The 18,782-nt window shown below is 43.5% G+C and overlaps 1 protein-coding gene across 1 annotated transcript in view; it reads left to right on the forward strand.

The window, feature by feature from the left end:
- The window catches only part of LOC134204951 (QRFP-like peptide receptor), a 207,522-nt gene extending 189,823 nt beyond the window's left edge, over nt 1-17,699 (forward strand). Inside the window, exon 4 of the mRNA XM_062679765.1 lies at nt 16,204-17,699. Coding sequence (XP_062535749.1) covers nt 16,204-17,518 — 1,315 coding nt within the window. The 3' untranslated portion in view covers nt 17,519-17,699. The remainder of the gene's footprint in view (nt 1-16,203) is intronic.
- Nucleotides 17,700-18,782: the final 1,083 nt, after the last annotated feature.

Raw genomic sequence — 18,782 nt, forward strand, 5'->3', positions numbered from 1 at the left:
GTCTTTGCTTAGACTAGCGGTGAGATGCACGGATACAAAACAAGACCTTGCTGGTGGTATCTAAATTTGATGCCTGGTTCCGGTCTAGGAAATTTCCAGGCTGGAAATTTTGTCAACTTCCAGCTCTCGCGAGACCTGCTTTAATCCATTAAGCGATTTATTAGGACCGCACCGGGATTACCTTGTTCACAGTTTGGGATTATCTTTATTGAAGTCATCGGGTTGCCGTTTGAAAACTCCCTCCTGCAGCTGTCCATTCAGAAACGCGGTCTCCACGTCCATCTGGTGCACTGGTAGCACCAGAGCTCTGGTAATGGTGGGGCACCAGCATTTTTGGCATAATTGATTCGTCTTTAATTTGGCGTTAGTAGTAAGAAGGAGTCAGAAGGGATAATCATATAATATGTCCTGGAAAAAAATACTGAAACAGTTTCTTAAAAAAGTTGCAGGGTATTCCTTAAAACAATTTCCAAAAGAAATCATAAAAAAATCCGAAGGAATCCTAAATTTCAATTATTAGGGGGCTAATTACTTGTGCTCACTTCCTAATTTCTAGAATAATTTTGAAATTCTTAAAGGGGTTTTCGAAGGAATCCCTAGAAGACATTTCGGAAGGCATTTCAGAAGAATTTCTCAAGACGCAGATTTTTCATAAAGGTTTCTGAAGCACCAATATCGAAAAAGAAGCATCGAATAACTGTCATCTTTTTATTATGGCTTTGCTGCGTCGCAGCAAGCGTGGAATAAAAAAGTGACAGCTGCTTGTTGCTTCATTATGGAAAGTAGTGCCCTTGAAAATGCGAGGTGGAATAAAATTGGATTCCGAAAAGTTCGCCCTTCATGCATTTTCAGAAGAATTTCTGGATCTATCTCCGAAGTAGTTTCCAAAGAATGTTCGGAAAGAATTCCTGGAGAAAATTCAGAACTTCTTAGGGAAATTTACTTACTTACTCACTTATGGGTCCAGTACACCTCCCGGCTGTACAGGGCTGACATGAAAAACTCTTCATCCTGAGCGATGTCCAACTATCGCTTTAACCTGTTGCCAGATTAGATTTCGCTTTTATTTCTTTATTGAGGCTTCGCCGCCCTGAGCCTCTAGATCTGCCTCTGCTGCGTTGTTCCGCTGGGCTCCATTCTAATGCTTGTTTGGGAAGATCCATTAATTACGTAACGCAATAAATGGCCATTTTAAACCCCTCCCCCCTATGTCACACTTTTTGTATGAAGAATCCACAAATTTTGTATGGATTGTCGCCCTTCTGGCAAACCCCCCTCCCCCTATAAGCGTTACGAATTTATGGATGATCCCTTTACAGATTTCGTTTCCACCCCTACATAGCCATACTTCGTTCCCGAATTTCTGTTACTGTCGGCCTCTGGTGACAACGACGATGGAGCTCGTTGTTTGAGATGGTAGACAGTTCAAGTGAGGGTTTCGTATTCGCCCAAATCAATGGGATCTTTGTGTGTAGCTGTTACGCACCCCCAAGGTGGACTTTGGAGCAGTATAACCGGATGCTGGACTCACTCACGGAGAAGCTGATCGGCCGAAAACTGGCAGTCATCGGAGACGACTTCAACGCTTGGACAGTGAAATGGGGAAGCAGACTGACTAACCCCAGAGGTTACAGTTTGCTGGAGTCGTTGGCAAAGCTGAACGTCAGGCTTTGCAACGAACGCACCGTTAGCACATTTCGCAAAGATGGCAGGAAGTCCATGATCGATGTCACGTTCTGCAGTCCGTCGATGGCGAGGGACATGAACTGGCGCGTTGTTGAAGGCTATACTCATAGCGATCACCAGGCGATCCGGTATAGTGTTGGAGTACGATCGCTGACAGTACGACGGGAGATAAGGTCTAGTTGGCGATGATGAAAAACGAAGGACTTCGATAATGATCTTTTAATCGAAGCATTTCAAACGGACAGCGACGCTACAAATCTTGACGCGAACCAGCTGACGGAAACGCTAGCGTGGGCTTGCTATGCGACGATGCCGAGAAAATTAGAGCCAACGAACAGTTACTGGTGGAACAAAAATCTTGCCAACCTTCGTGCTGCCTGTCTTAGAGCCAGGAGACACTTTCAGAGGGCAAGGTCTGAAATGGTCAGAGAGGACGCGAAAGATAATTTTCCGTAAAGTTAGAGTGGTTTTCAAACGGGCGATCCAAATCAGCAAGTCCAACTGCTTCAAGGAGTTGGGCCGAGAAGCTGACGCTGATCCTTGGGGCAGCGCTTATTGAATCGTAACAAAGAAGATCAGGGGTCCAGCGACGCCAGCCGAAATGTGTCCGGACAAGTTAAAGATCATCGTGGATAGCCTTTTCCCGCCGTACGAAGATGACGACCGAGTTACCGCTGCAGGTATGCAAGTCTCCAATGACGAGCTATCATCAGTGGCGAAAGGTTTGAAGATGAAGAACGCTCCGGGTCCGGATGGAATTCCAAATGTGGCTCTAAAATCCGCGATTTTGACGTTTCCGGACCTGTTCAGAATGGTTCTGCAGAAGTGTTTAGTAGATGATAATTTTCCGGATACGTGGAAGATCCTGAAACTGGTGCTACTGCCGAAACCAGGAAAATCACCGGGGAACCCAGCATCGTATATGCCCATGTGTCTGCTGGATACACTGCGGAAGCTTCTGTAAAGGGTTATCCTTAAAAGGATTACGCAGTTCAAGGAGGGCGAGACTGGCTTATCGGAAAAACAGTTCAGATTCCGTAAAGGCAGATCGACTGTGGATGCAATTAGCACAGTTTGGAGGCCATCGGCTCAGCGCTGCATGGGATGCGAATCCCCGACTTCCTGTTTAAGATCCTTAGGAGCTACTTCCAGAACCGGATTCTGGTTTACTACAAGGGCCCGGGGCAGAAGTGGACCCAGCGTTATTAAATGTGATGTACAACGGGGTGCTGACGAAGTTGCCCAAAGGTGTAAAAATTCACGGATTCGTGGATGATGTCGTCCTAACGATAACCGGTGAGTCGCTGGAAGAGGTGGAAATGCTGGTGGCGGAGACGACCGACGCAGTAGAAACCTGGATGAATGGAGTCAAGCTGCAGCTGGCTCACCACAAAACAGAAGCGATGCTGGTCAGCAACTGCAAAGTAATTCAGCGGATGAAGATCGGAGGCACGACATCCCTTGCTTTCTTGATCCGTGCGCCTATGTCAATCTAGGTACCGCCATCTGACGCCATTTGGCTACCAAGATATTGGAAGCTTTCAACATTCTCCACGGATTGCCTGGCTACTATGAAACTGGAAGGGGTCACCGTGTTTACATCCAACGATTTTTTGACGTTGATGACCAAACCTGCCGAAGAGGAGCGCCCGCTCGGCTAGGATAACTTTGCACAGAACTTTGAGAACGGTACACAGCAACATAATGCCTCGCCAGTTATCGCATACAATGAGGTCATCCTTTTTAGGCACCTTCACTAAGATACCTTGCTTCCACCGGGAAAGTTGCGGTGTCCCAGATATTACGAAAAAAAACAAAGCAGTAGGTGAGAGGATGTCTCGGCTGATATGCGATCGCCCCCTGTGCTTTATTCGATTTCATGCTTTGGGTGGCTGTTTGAATCTCTAGCAGTGATGGAACTTCGGTATTGACGCGTGTTATACGTCGGATCCTAGGCAGATCGTGCCAAGGTGGTGATGGCTTGGCTGGCACTTTAAAAAACTGGTCAGTTAGGTCGATCAATAACTGACCATTCGCGTTTTTCACAGGCATCGTTGCATTCATCTTCGCTCCGCATAAGCGTCGTGAAATATCGTAGAGGAGGCGAATGTCCCCGGTTTCTGCAGCTTTCTCTTTCTCGTTCGTCCGCCAGAGAGTCCGCCCACGCTCGCTTGTCCCGTCGACGTGAGCGTTTCACTTCCTTCTCCAGAGTCGAGTATCGTTGACGGGCTAAGACTTCTCTGGTTTTTGATCACTCTATCGCGGTTTTGGCTTCTCTTCGCTCCTCTATCTTTCGCCAGGTCTCATCGGTGATCCATTGTTTTCTCTGGGTGCGTAGTTCGCCCAGATTATTCTCGCTGGTGGCGATGAAGGCATTCTTGATAGCGGTCCATTGGTCTTTCACGTTGCCACCTTCCGGAATATCTGCAGCACGCGTCTCCAGTTCTTCAACGACGGACCGTTTCACCGTGGCATCTTCCAGTCGGTGTGTGTTGAACCGTCGTCCAACTACTCTTGCCGACTAATCCGTGCAATACGCAGGCGTATTTCACCGATGAGGAGGTGATGATGAGACGCGATAAAGGCACTACGTTTATTCCGTACATCAAGAAGGCTCCGTTTCCATTTTCGGCTGATGTAGATGCGGTCGATTTGATTTTCTGTAAAGCCGTCACGGGCGACCCCCCGATCACCATGTCGTTATTACCAAAGAATTCTGCTAACAGTTCTTCTTTTTCGCTCATTTCTCCGAGACCGTGGCCTCCCATAATGCGCTCATGGTTCAAGTTGTCGGATCCGATCTTCGCATTGAAGTCGCCCATATAAATCTTGATATCACCCTTCGGAATTCTATCTACGAAGGCATTGAGTCGGCTGTAGAAGTTCTCTTTGTCTTGCAGATCGGCAGCATCGGTTGGGGCATAACACTGGATTATAGTAAGGTTTCGGACCCGTGTTCTAAATGTCAACGATTATCCTTTCACTTATAGGTTCCCACTTCATAAGAGCAGAGTGTGCCTAAGCGCTCAGTAGAAACCCTACTCCGCGATGCCGGGGAACGTGTTCACATCGTAAACCAGAGTATAGCTGAACTTGTCCAAACGGCGTTCTGTGTTCTCCAAAGTTTTGCCAGCGGACTTCACTCAGTCCCAGGATCTCAAGCTTCATGCGGCGTTCCTCATTGGCAAGTTGTGCCAATTCACCCTGCTGGGCTAGGGTTAAAACGTTCCATCAAATATTATATATTAACAATATAGTCCACTCTTGCGAAAAACAGGCGAACACGACTAAAGCGCTACAACGGATGGAGGTCGAACTATTTTATCACAGCAACGCGTTGCAGCGCATCGCAGCTTCTGTAAAACTTAAAGTGTTTAATTTTTTCTTTCGTGGTTGGTAACTGTTTTATTTTTAACATCAAGCCTTTCAATGACCTTGAGCCACTACGTGTACTCCAACAAACAATATGGATCCGTTATCATCCTGTGACCTTGAGCCACTACGTGTACTCCAACAAACAATATGGATCCGTTATCATCCGGCAGTCTTCATCGAAAAGTTTTACTACCTAAGCAAGTTCATGAACGAAAATTTTGTTCTACGGAACATGCAATTGAAAATTGGTAAACTCATGGAGCGACTACTCAAAGATCAGCTGCTGGCAAGGACTACGGAATAAACAACTCCAAAAATAATAGGACCAACACAAGACAATTAGAAATTAAATTATATATTATGAACACCGAATAAGATTATATATTTATTTATCCGTTCATTCCAACAATTTTAAACGCACGTAACCTTTCGGGATCTAAGAGACAAAGAAATGGGGCAAAATTCGAACATTTTCAAGGGGTCCACATTTATCTGGGGACGCCTTCCCATCATTCCCTTCGTCGTCAGAGCTGATGCTTGGGAACCAACGCAGTCCAATTGCCCCTAAGATCCTGGAATCTGTAGCGGAACCTGCCTGAGGTAGTACATGAACCACGATTCTGTCAGCATCAATCAGCATCTGAAATAAAACCTTTCTTGATTTTAACTCTCAACTTTTAAGTATTCTTACCTCCCGCTACTCCGTCGTCTATTTGTCACGAATAGTCCACCCTCAGCTGAAACGTACTTTGCATTTGAATAAATAGCTATGTATCTAGAGTGCTGATTGAATCTGTCAACATAATTCTTGTTGATTTTGTTATTTATGTATCATAGGACAGTGAAAAGTCAAAGATATCTTGATCGTTTTTACTAAAATAGTTAGATTTCTAATCATCAGTTGGCGCTGCACTACAGAAAAGTTGTTCGCTAACGGCTTGTAATGGACAATTTAGAGTGGACTATCTTGTACTTCAAAATCTTTGGTTCCATGTTCCTATTCGTGTCCCTTGTTTCACGCTAAGAGTCGTTGCCGTAAAATCAGTCCGTTTAAAGTTCCACCCAACACCAGAACTAGGCTAGTGCGCTTTGAGCGGCACACGATCGCTTTGATAGGGCCTGCTTGCTGACACATACCGCTTTTTATAGAAATTCTAAAGAGCCCACTGTCAAACCCCACCACATCCTAGGCAGACCCCACATGACGCACTTCTCACTCTAGCTGATGTCAGAAGGACAACAGTGCCCAGGCTACACTACCAGCTAAGTACGCAACTCTTACACGCAGAAAAAACTATTTTAAAAACAATAATATCTAACATAAATTCAACAAGAATCTCACATTGTTTTGGCGGTAATAAGAATTATTGTTGTTTCAACAATCCAGTATTATTGTTTTCACATAAGCTTTGAAAGCTATGGTTTCAGAAAGCTTTCATAAGTTTTCAACATTCTATATGATAACAAAAATAATATTATTGAATTTAAAAGAGATTTATTGTTGATTCAAAAAGAGAAGTATGTTTGTTCCAATCAACAAATTGGTTGTATGTATATAAATAGTGAAATGCATTATTGTTTTCAAGGCAAAATGTTTTTTTTATTTTTTTCTTTATTATATTTGCTACATTTCATTAATTTTTTTATTCTTCCTCCCGTACAACGTTTTTTTTTTTTAACTGGCTGGATTTATGTCGATATTTTTCTGAAACAGTATCATACATGATTATACTACTTATTTCTAAAGGAAATTTATTGCATTTACCTGGTTACATCTCCGTGAAATTATTTGAGGGAAATTCCATTTTCCCTACTTATCGTATGCTTGATATGATGTCTCAGTGAATGGTTGCCGTGCAACATTTTTAAACCAAATGAGTTCTGAAAATAATATTTTGAACGATTAGTGGTCATAAATTAAAATATAGATTAACAAACCTTGATAATTAGCAACAACAGCCCTCTGTATATTATGTCCGGTTCATTTTTGTCCCCTTGAAAAAAAAAACTTTTTTTTTTTGTTGATTTGATGCAAACTCGGTTTGTTTACTAAAATTAAGCCAAACAACCATTAATACCCTAGATGATTTTTGTAATTAATTTTAATCGACACATTCAAATAAATACAAATATTTTATTGTATTGTATAAGTACTGTAAAAATGATAAATTTAACGTAGAATCAAGAAAACTGGACTGGTTAATAATAACAAATCTAACAAGCATGTTATTATTGAGCGTGTTTATTATCTCACTAACTAAAGCTAAATGGTCCGTTTACTGGCGCTAAACGTCAAAATTATATTCTTGCCACACAAGATACATTTTCATGCAATTGCTAGGCATTGGAAAGCTTACAATTGATATATATAATAATAACAATGGAAATGCTAATAGAACAAAAGTTGAAAACAAGCCAAGTTCCAGTAGGAATATAGAGCAATTGAAAAAAGAAGCATTACTGTAACATTCAGTAAAAGAAATTTAAGCATGTTGAATGTTTGTTAAAGGTTTTTGTAGTTTTCAAGGAAGCATAATAAATGTCGGATATTGTTCACGAAAACCCACTGAGGTTATTTTAAAATGTATACATTGAAGTCATGTGAGCTTTTTTTAAAAGCTCATTTCTAATAAGTATTGTTGAAACAATAATATTTTGCTATTGATGTTATGTTAGTAAATCTTGTTGAAACAATAAATTACATAGTATATTCAATAAAATGTGACGACATGAAAACAACAATCATATTTTTTGGTTCAATATTAACAGTTTTCTGTCCGTGTAGCTGGCGGTCAATTGTCATCGGAAAACCCATCGCAGCGTCAGTATTGGAACTTGTGAGGGCCAGAGCTATGTTTGGCGCTCCTTCCCGGATGTCAACTCACCATTTCGTAGCCTTTTTAGAGGAATGATTAGAAAAATTCAAGAATGTCAGAGATTCCTTCAGTAGGAATTCTTCCTGAAATTCTTGAAGGAAATTCCAGATGAATTACTGGAATAATTTCTGCAGGTATTGCTAGAGGAATTCCTAAAGGAAATTCCAGAGAAGTTTCTAAAAGAATTCTTTGAAAATATTTGAAGGATTTTTCAAAAGATTTCCTCGAGGAACTTCTGAAGGTATTTCTAGCTTAATATGCGGAGGATTATTGAAGAAATTTCTTAAGGAGTTTTGTAATGAATCACTGAAGGAATTTCCAATGGATTACTTAGTGAAATTTACAATGGAGTTCATGGAGAAGTTTTTGGAGATATGTATAATGTATCAAATTTTTATGATAGGTATTTGTTTGGAACTTGCTTTTTGTAGTTCCATTAATAATTCTTTTTAAAAAATCCTTCAATAATTCCTTCAGGAATCAGCTTTGAATTTTTTTTTTTCGATGATATATTCAGATTGTTCTTCGAAAAATCCTCCTGAAATACATTTGTAAGCACCTTCAGGATTCCTAAAATAATTTCCGTAGCATTTTCTAAAAGAATTTCTGATTGAGTTCCTAGAAAAACTCGTAAAGGAATGTCAGATTGATTTTTCAGGAATTTCTCATTATTCCTTATTTGAATTTTCGAACAAATTTTTGGGGAAATTCCAAATGAATTTCTGGATTTATCTACGAAATAATTTCCGGCGGAGTTTGAGAGAAATCCCTGAACAAAACTCCGGAAGAATTTTTGGAGGAACGTCCAAAGATACTGTTAAAACAATTAAGCATGTTAGAAATTTCTTCAGGATCTAAATGAGAAATTCCATTCGGAAATTCCTTTACGAATTCTTTCATGAATTTCTTTAAAAATTTCTTTGGATATTCCATTGATATGGAACATACCTTCGGAAATTCTTTTAGGAATACCTTGTAAATTGTTTTACGAAACCTCCGGATATTCGTTTAGGAGAAATCCTTCAAACATTTATTTAGGAAATCCTTTAGAAAGTTCAATTTTTCTGAAATTCCCTTCCGAAAATTCCTTTAGAATTTCAAAAGGAATATTGCATGATGTTACTGAAAGGAAAGAACGTTCCGAAAAAAATTCCAGATGAATTAACACACCTTTCCAGGGGAATGTCAAAAGGAATTCCTGATGAAATTTTCTAAATTATTCCTGGAGGGAATTTTGAAAAGATTTTCTGAAGGATTTGCTGAAGAAATATTCGAAAAAAAACTTCCAAAGAAAACCTTGAAGATTTTCTAAAGGAATTATTGATGGAATTGTTAAAACAATTTCCGAAGAAATTCTTTCATGAATTTAAGAATGAATTTCCAGTGGAATTTCCGGAAAAATAGCTATTGGAATTTCCAAACAAATTCCTGGATTTCTACAAAAATTCTTTCTTAATTAACTCCGACAATTGCTTCGGAAGTTTTTTTTTCCAGGATTAAACAAAGTTTTAGGAAAATCAGTTTTTTTTTCAGCACAATTTTGGCGCATATTATTAAATTTCAGGGAAAATATACAATTTGGTGGGTCTCGAGCCCCTTCGTGTCCCAACTCCACCAGTGATTTGGTAAACGTGATATTACGTTTGTTGTTTGGGCCTGTAGCTCGTCGGAAAGTACCTTACCCGGATTGAGGATTGGAATCACCAGCAAAATGAAAGTACCCAATTTTTTTTTTAATCTATCATTTATTTGGAAGGCTCATTTGCCGTGAAGCGTTACGGAGCCAGGATCATGTTTTTAAGTACAGTTTATTATGATTCTTATACACTAATGTTAGTTTTGGGGAACCGTAAGACTCGCAGTTTGGTCGAGGTTAGGGAATACAATAAGGAACAATAAGGAAGGGAATTTAGGGTGCTTAAATTAATTACATATGATGTTGATATTCACATAGTTGATATCATTGGCGATGTTTCACATCTGTAACGAGATAAACATTTTTTGGAAGACAGCAGCGAGAGGAAGACATACGAGAGGGATTTAACGGTAGACAACAAGAGGGAGACATTCTCAAAGGACTACGACAACGAAAGGGATGGGTGGACGACGATTACAGTCTAACATCAGCCACTTTCAGAAAATGGTGGACAAGGGACATGTATTCGAGATCAAGACCCGCCAACACTCCAAAGTACCCAATCTTCAAGTCAAGGCAATGATTCAAAACTTTTTTCAAGAGGATGAATGTCTTAAAGTCAAGGTTTATTTTAAATACCTACTATTTTAAATACCTACTCCGTCAAACCACGATGCCTTAAATAACTGGTGTGTGTGGTTCTAATGATGTTCATCAGTTCATCCGCTGTTACTCTTCAATCGTAGGAAGTTCATCCGTGAGGGTGGGCAGCTGATTGATGCTGGCCGCTAACCCGACCCAAGCTACGAAAGCCCAGAAATTGCTTAGGTATTATGTTGGCTTTGTCATCAGCCGTGTCACAAAGTTTGTCTATGTGCCTATGAGAAGGCACAGGTATTGGTTGAAGTCTGATTTTTAGAACTTTCTCCAAAAGAGTTGTTTTTTCTTTGTCTCTCTGAATAGTTTGACAAACATCATAACATTATCAATTGCTTGTTCTTCAATTATTAAATTTCTATGATCTTATGGAGTATCTTGACCTCACCGATAATATCAGTAAAGCTCGTTGAGCACTCAGTTCAAGTATTCACGGGTTTCCAGCATGGCCTGATTTTGTGGCCATGGCCCCGGCCCCCACAAAACCTTATGTACCACAATCAACCTTTTTCGTACATTTTGGGGTCCACGAAAACTGTCGGCCCGGAGCCCCCTTCCGGCAAATCCGGCCCTGGTTTCCAGCAAATAATTATCGCCGATGTGCCCAATTTGCTCGATGGTAGTTTCTTCGTCACTATGTCGGCGTTACTTAGAGACTTCCAGGTCGACTTCAAATGCCTCGAACGACAAATCAGTAATCACTTTTTCTGTTCTGGGCTTGGAGCAGCTTTCGGCGATGTTCATAATGGCAATGTTGGGTATGGATCAAACACCTTCGAGTAAGGGTTGTTTCATCTGATTACAGAGAGATAAATCCCTGCCTTTCATCAGTTTGCACTTATAAGACAGAATCACCGTCTTCGACCAGCGACCAGGGCACGGCAAATGCTGGGTAAAGCGTACCATTGGTACTTCGCGTACCTGAAGGAATAAAATAGACCCCATCTCGCGGTCCTTAGCCTCTTACCCAGCAACTCCTATCCCTACCTCCCCGCTGTGCTGGCCGGGATACGAGCAACCTTAGGGAAGATCGGGTAACCAACCCCGGTGGGAACTATGGTCGTATGCTGACAGGGAAGGGGGGGTTTGCTCCTCTCCAGAGGTGCAAATCTTATTGAGCGTCTGTTCTCCATGTCAGGATCGGCTCACAACAGCGTCTGTTCTCCATGTTAGGGGCGGCTGATCATCGTCCGAGTGCCAGCGAGGGACTCTAAGTGAAACTGTGCACCATGGTCCACCGGAAATAAGGAGGAATGGTCCTCCGGAAATTTAGGGGGTTTGGTGTCAGGCCCTGCAAGCCAGCCTTTAAAAATCATAAGCAACGAACAATCAACAAGAGAGTACGGACCGGAACCATCGGCGAAGACCACTGCGACGAACAAGGACTAGCGATTGGAAACTCGGTTCGTGGAACTGCAAATCTCTCAACTTCATCGGGAGCACACGCATACTCGCCGATGTGCTCAAGGACCGTGGATTCGGCATCGTAGCGCTGCAGGAGGTTTGTTGGAAGGGATCAATGGTGCGAACGTTTAGAGGTAATCATACCATCTACCAGAGCTGCGGCAACACACACGAGCTGGGAACAGCTTTCATAGTGATGGGCGATATGCAAAGGCGCGTGATCGGGTGGTGGCCGATCAATGAAAGAATGTGCAGGTTGAGGATCAAAGGCCGGTTCTTCAACTTCAGCATAATCAACGTCCATAGCCCACACTCCGGAAGCACTGATGATGATAAGGACGCATTCTACGCGCAGCTGGAACGTGAGTACGACAGCTGCCCAAGACACGACGTCAAATTCATCATAGGAGATTTGAACGCTCAGGTTGGCCAAGAGGAGGAGTTTAGACCGACTATTGGAAAGTTCAGCGCTCACCGGCTGACGAACGAAAACGGCCTACGACTAATTGATTTCGCCGCCTCCAAGAATATGGCCATTCGTAGCACCTACTTCCAACACAGCCTCCCGTATCGGTACACCTGGAGATCACCACTGCAGACAGAATCACAAATCGACCACGTTCTGATTGATGGACGGCACTTCTCCGACATTATCGACGTCAGGACATATCGTGGCGCTAACATCGACTCTGACCACTATCTGGTGATGGTTAAACTGCGCCCAAAACTATCCGTCATCAACAATGTTCGGTACCGACGACCGCCGCGGTACGACCTAGAGCGACTGAAGCAACCTGATGTCGCCACTGCATACGCGCAGCATCTCGAGGCAGCGTTGCCGGAAGAGGTGAGCTCGATGGGGCCCCTCTTGAGGACTGCTGGAGTACAGTTAAAGCAGCCATTAACGACGCAGCGGAGAACAACGTCGGGTATATGGGTCGAAGTCGACGGAACGATTGGTTCGACGAAGAGTGCAGACAGATTCTGGAGGAGAAGGACGCAGCGCGGGCGGTTGCGCTGCAGCAAGGTACCCGGCAGAACGTGGAACGTTATAGACGGAAGCGGAGACAGCAGACCCGCCTTTTTCAGGAGAAGAAACGCCGCCTGGAAGAAGCGGAGTGCGAGGAGATGGAACAGCTGTGCCGTTCTCAAGATACACGCAAGTTCTATCAGAAGCTCAACGCATCCCGCAAAGGCTTCGTGCCGCGAGCCGAAATGTGCCGGGATAAGGATGGGAGCATCTTGACGGACGAACGTGTGGTGATCGAAAGGTGGAAGCAGCACTACGAGGAACATCTGAATGGCGCTGAGAGTACAGGCAGTGAAAGTCAAGGCAGCGGAGGAGATGACTACGTCAGTTCAGCGGACGATGGAAGCCAACCAGCCCCCACCTTGAGGGAAGTTAAGGATGCCATTCAACAGCTAAAGACCAATAAATCAGCTGGTAAGGATGGTATCGGAGCTGAGCTCATCAAGATGGGCCCGGAAAAGCTGGCCACTTGCCTGCACAAACTGATAGTCAGAATCTAACCGAACAGCTACCGGAGGAGTGGAAGGAAGGGGTTATATGCCCCATCTACAAGAAAGGCGACAAACTGGAGTGTGAGAACTTTCGAGCGATCACCATCCTTAATGCCGCCTACAAAGTGATATCCCAGATCATCTTCCGTCGTCTGTCACCATTAGTGAACGAGTTCGTGGGAAGTTATCAAGCCGGCTTCGTTGACGGCCGCTCGACAACGGACCAGATCTTTACTGTACGGCAAATCCTTCAAAAATGCCGTGAATACCAGGTCCCAACGCACCATCTGTTCGTTGATTTCAAGGCGGCATACGACAGTATAGACCGCGTAGAGCTATGGAAAATTATGGACGAAGCTGGGAAGCTTACCAGACTGATCAAAGCAACGGTGGATGGTGTGCAAAACTGTGTGAAGATTTCGGGCGAACACTCCAGTTCGTTCGAATCGCGCCGGGGACTAAGACAAGGTGATGGACTTTCGTGCCTGTTGTTCAACATTGCGCTAGAAGGTGTCATGCGGAGAGCCGGGTGTAACAGCCGGGGTACGATTTTCAACAGATCCAGTCAATTTATTTGCTTCGCGGATGACATGGACATTGTCGGCCGAACATTTGCAAAGGTGGCAGAACTGTATACCCGCCTGAAACGTGAAGCAACAAAAGTTGGACTGGTGGTGAATGCGTCAAAGACAAAGTACATGCTTGTGGGCGGAACCGAGCGCGACAGGGCCCGCCTGGGAAGCAGTGTTACGATAGACGGGGATACCTTCGAGGTGGTCGAGGAATTCGTCTACCTCGGATCCTTGCTAACGGCTGACAACAACGTTAGTCGTGAAATACGAAGGCGCATCATCTGTGGAAGTCGGGCCTACTACGGGCTCCAGAAGAAACTGCGGTCCTCTGTCATGTACAAGACGTTAATAAGACCGGTAGTCCTCTACGGACATGAAACATGGACAATGCTCGAGGAGGACTTGCAAGCACTCGGAGTATTCGAGAGACGGGTGCTTAGGACCATCTTTGGCGGTGTGCAAGAAGACGGTGTGTGGCGGCGAAGAATGAACCATGAGCTCGCCCAACTCTACGGCGAACCCAGTATCCAGAAGGTGGCTAAAGCCGGAAGGGTACGATGGGCAGGACATGTTGCAAGAATGCCGGACAGCAACCCTGCAAAGATGGTGTTCGCTTCCGATCCGGCAGGTACGAGACGGCGTGGAGCGCAGCGAGCGAGATGGGCAGACCAGGTGCAGAACGACTTGGCGAGCGTGGGGCGTATCCGAGGATGGAGAGATGCGGCCTCGAACCGTGCATTGTGGCGTCAAATTGTTGATTCAGTGTTATCTGTTTAGATGTTAACTAAATAAATGAAATGAATGACCAGAGGTCGCACAGAACACTTAACATCTAGCATGAGACAACAAACAGGACCGTTACACAACACCCAATAGTGGAGAACTTTTCGCTTCACGAAAAGTTTTCTCCTTACCGGGGCGGGAATCGAACCCACACTTCACAGCACATGCGTCTAGACGATTGATATCGCTAATCACACGGCCACGAAGCCCACCTTAGCCGTACATGTTGTCTTTGAAGTTTCCTAACAGCGAGTGGAGAGCCATCCTAAATCATGCACTACTTCAAACAGTTTGCCGCAATGCTTCCGATGGGAACTTTCGGCGTCATCAGCTTAAGGACAATCCTCACCTAATCCAAAATTAAATGCACTCGCCTTTTTCACGGGGATACCACTCAATACGGAAGCAACGCTCAACTGTCATATTTATTATTTCATTTTTATTATTATTTTCTTGAATCTCAAAAAAAAAATGATAGTTGTGCGTTGCTTCCGTATGGAGTGTCTTTTGAAAACGCGAGTACATTTCGTTTTGGATTCTGTGAGGATCGCCCTTAGAACCAATTGACTCGATAATTCTTAGACGATAGTCGGGTACAACCCTGAGCTCGAGACCCTTGTGAATGGCCTTGCATCTAAACAACGAGTTCATATAATAGTGCGCAATCGTGCTAGATACAGACGCGGGTATACATAGCATCCGGGTTGGACTCGAAGTGGTTGTAGGCAGGATCCTGACTCTGATCACAACTCTGTTGAATCCAGCCGAAGCCGAGTGGGATGCCTCAGGGGTGGACAACAGACAAACGCCTTCGAAGAAGTTTTCTGTCCATTGGTCCTGAGCTTCAGATTACAAGCCGAAGTTAAGACACCTCATGCAGAGCACCGAGTGTGACGATGTCTTTAACAAAATGTACCAGGTACAACCTGTACATTGCTTCTCGATTGCATTAATCGTTGACGAAAACCGCCATTGTCATCCGCTTGTAGCTATCGAAAAACTCGTTCAATATTTCCGACATTTCATTTCTGACAGTCTACGGGCAACGGCTTTGAATGGCTTCTCCGAGGACATGTCACAGATAGATTTATAAACCGAAAATTGCCTAGACTGGCACCGGGAATAGAACCCAGCCACCCTCAGCATGGTCTTGCTTTGTAGCCGCGCATCTTACCGCACGGCTAAGGAGGGCCCCAGGGTTTCACTTTCGCCAGCCTCGATTTGACCGGCGATCCATTTTCGATCCTCTCCTCATCGCGATTCTGTCGTCAAGCAGGTTTCATTTTCAGGAAAGCTGCAACTGTATTAAAAAGATAGGTATATTGAAACTAGCCACCCTATAACCAGAGACCGGCGGAGTGAAAATCTGTCGAAATGGCAACGTATGAAAATGCATGAAATAGTGAAAATAATACCGGCCTACTTGAACTTTTTGCTTGCTTCTTATGGATGCAAAAAGTAAACAAGTCGAATTGGAACCGCTTTTGACGGTTCGATTGGAAACAAGATGGCGTCTTCGCCGATCTCTTATTGTAGTATTTCTAATTGAAACCACAAAGTAGTTAATGCGATCACCCACGATTTATTAACTTTATCCTCTACGATACGTTCTGGTCAAAACTATATCATCTATCCCATCCTATACTCATAATCCATGAAGTTACTAATCACCTCGTTATTTTCACCCCTACAGCCCAATATTGTTGATCTCATCGTACGAACATGTGGAATACTTCAACGGGAAAATTGTCGCTTCCTGCCTTACCCCAGTGGAGAACATGTGGCACGTTTCCTTCTTCGTGGGCAGCATAGTGGTTTTCTTCGTCGTACCGCTACTGGTTCTGGTTGTTCTGTACTCTGTCATCTCCAAAAACCTGATGGACAACCCCGGTATCATCATGTCCAGTGCCAGCGGCACCCGAAATCATGTGATCAAGTACCGCAAACAAGTCATCTTTATGCTCGGGGCCGTCGTGGTCAGCTTTTTCTTTTGTCTGCTTCCGTTCCGGGCACTGACCCTGTGGATCATCATCGTACCCAGCGAGAACATCATCGCAATCGGCTTCGAGCGTTTCTACATTATACTTTACTTTTGCCGGATAATGCTCTACATGAACTCGGCCATCAATCCCATACTGTACAACCTGATGTCGTCCAAGTTCCGAAACGGATTCCTGCAGCTGTTGGGATGTGGCAAAATGATCCGATCGGACAGCATTTCCTCGAGTGCCAGAAAGGGGACATACCACACCGGTTCGATGAATAGCAGCTCGCACAATAGCTCCAGCCAGAGGCGGCTCACCAGAGAGGGAAGTTGCGTGACCGCTAGAGTGATCGCAGAAAACAGCAGCCGGAAACGGCTTTTGCACCAGCGACACAGCAGTACGATATCGACCAGATCTTCCCATGATGAGCCAAGCGGAGCAGGTGGCAACGGAAACGAAGGACCAATTTCAACCGATACAGGAACATACGAAACCACGCCCCTAAAAGCGGACAAAATTGACGAAATAGACGAGACGATAAATCCACTGCCAAATGGTTTCAATAATTTTAAACGCGTTGTAGGCGGCAATAGTTGTAATGTTAGTTTTAAGGCATCAAATAATTGTAACAATAAGACTAGTCAACGGATGAATGGAACTGTTTCGGTAGAACCGAAAGCCGTTCATCAAACGGACAATAAACACTTAATTGTAAGAGCAGCGGTAATAGTGATGCGAGAGGTTACGGATGAGGACGAAAAGTCAACGTCGCTGGCAGCTACGTTGCCGGTGCCAGAGCAGAACCCAACGGATTCGGAGGTCACGCTAATTCAGGGCGCACGCGGCAGCGAGCAAATAGTGTCCATCATAACTGCCAAAGAGCGAGCAAACGGGAACTGTTTCAATAAAGCACAACAAAACGATACCAGTAGTAAAGCGAAGAAGGGTGAGGAGGGTGAAGTAGCTTTTGATGAAATTACTAAAATAAGGCATTTCTACGGCTCTAAGGAATGTGATATCTAGTCTAAACAACAGGGGCGCATGTTTGTTTGATATTATTGGTGTGGTGTTTTGAGGAAATTGTAAATCGAATCAATGACGACATGAAAGAGCAACGCTTAGTATTGAATACATTCTATTTATCGTATAAGAATAGTATTTCTCTAAATCAATTTGTGTATTAAAATGTGTATGAGATTAATAATGCGTTTGGCTTTATCATCCGAAATCCTCAACTGATCTGGTGGCAGGTTACATTCGCAGTAAATGACACGCACAAAATGTTCACCAATATTCGACCTTCATTCGGGTTTTTCTTGAATTTGAAGAAATTGAAAACCAGCTAAGTAGCTATGATTAACATTATTTGTTACATTTTTTTTTCATTCCAAATTTTCTTATCCGTTCTTTTGACTCCATTGATATAGTAAGGTACAACATCTTTTCCCATCTGTATGGTCACTTTTAATTAGTTTTAGACTTTTAGCTCATTTTTTGTTATTTTGGAATTCTTACGAATTGCTGACTTTGTTTTTTGCCAAAAATGATGATAATGATGTCTTGAACCCCCAGGAACTTGTCCACCATTTCCCCTATTGAAGAAGTTCAACGACCTACCTCACCACTTGCCAAACTCATATTCCACCTGACAATATACCATTCCGTTGATCCCCAGCATCTGCTCTTCAACAACTAGCATTTTCAGCGGGCAAGTACACGAACTCATCAACCACCTCAATTTCATCACCTCCGATACGAACTCGTGATGGGTTGCTAACGATGTCTACTCTTGAGCCTCTTCCTACCATATATTTCTTCTTCGCTTATTTAGTCTAATGTGAGCTTCCTCTTTCTTATCAAAGTTATGTGCCGTAATATCAATGTCGTCGGTGAAGCAAAGTAGCTGAACGGACTTCGTGAAAATCATATCAACCGTGTGAAACCCCTTTCTTCGTATTACTCCCTCTAGAGCAGCGGAATTCAACCTTTTTCTTGAGAGGTACCCCTTCAAAGATATACTTTCATTGAGGCACACCCTATTTTTTTCGCTGTAAATTAAAATGAGCATATTGTATAAGATATATTAAAAACGGACCAGAAAACAAATAAAATTTATGACTCTCAAAAAATTGTCTGAAATTTTCGTTATTCCGTGGTTCCTATTCAAATTAATTTTACACATAGAGCTTGCCACTAGACTTTGAGGACTTTTGGAAGTTTCCGAGCCTCTTGAAATGGAGCTTCCAAGCCTCCTGAAATTAGGATTCCGAACCTCTTAATATAGGGC

Source organism: Armigeres subalbatus, chromosome 1, assembly GCF_024139115.2.
Source record: "Armigeres subalbatus isolate Guangzhou_Male chromosome 1, GZ_Asu_2, whole genome shotgun sequence".
In the NCBI taxonomy this organism is placed as follows: Eukaryota; Metazoa; Arthropoda; class Insecta; order Diptera; family Culicidae; genus Armigeres; species Armigeres subalbatus.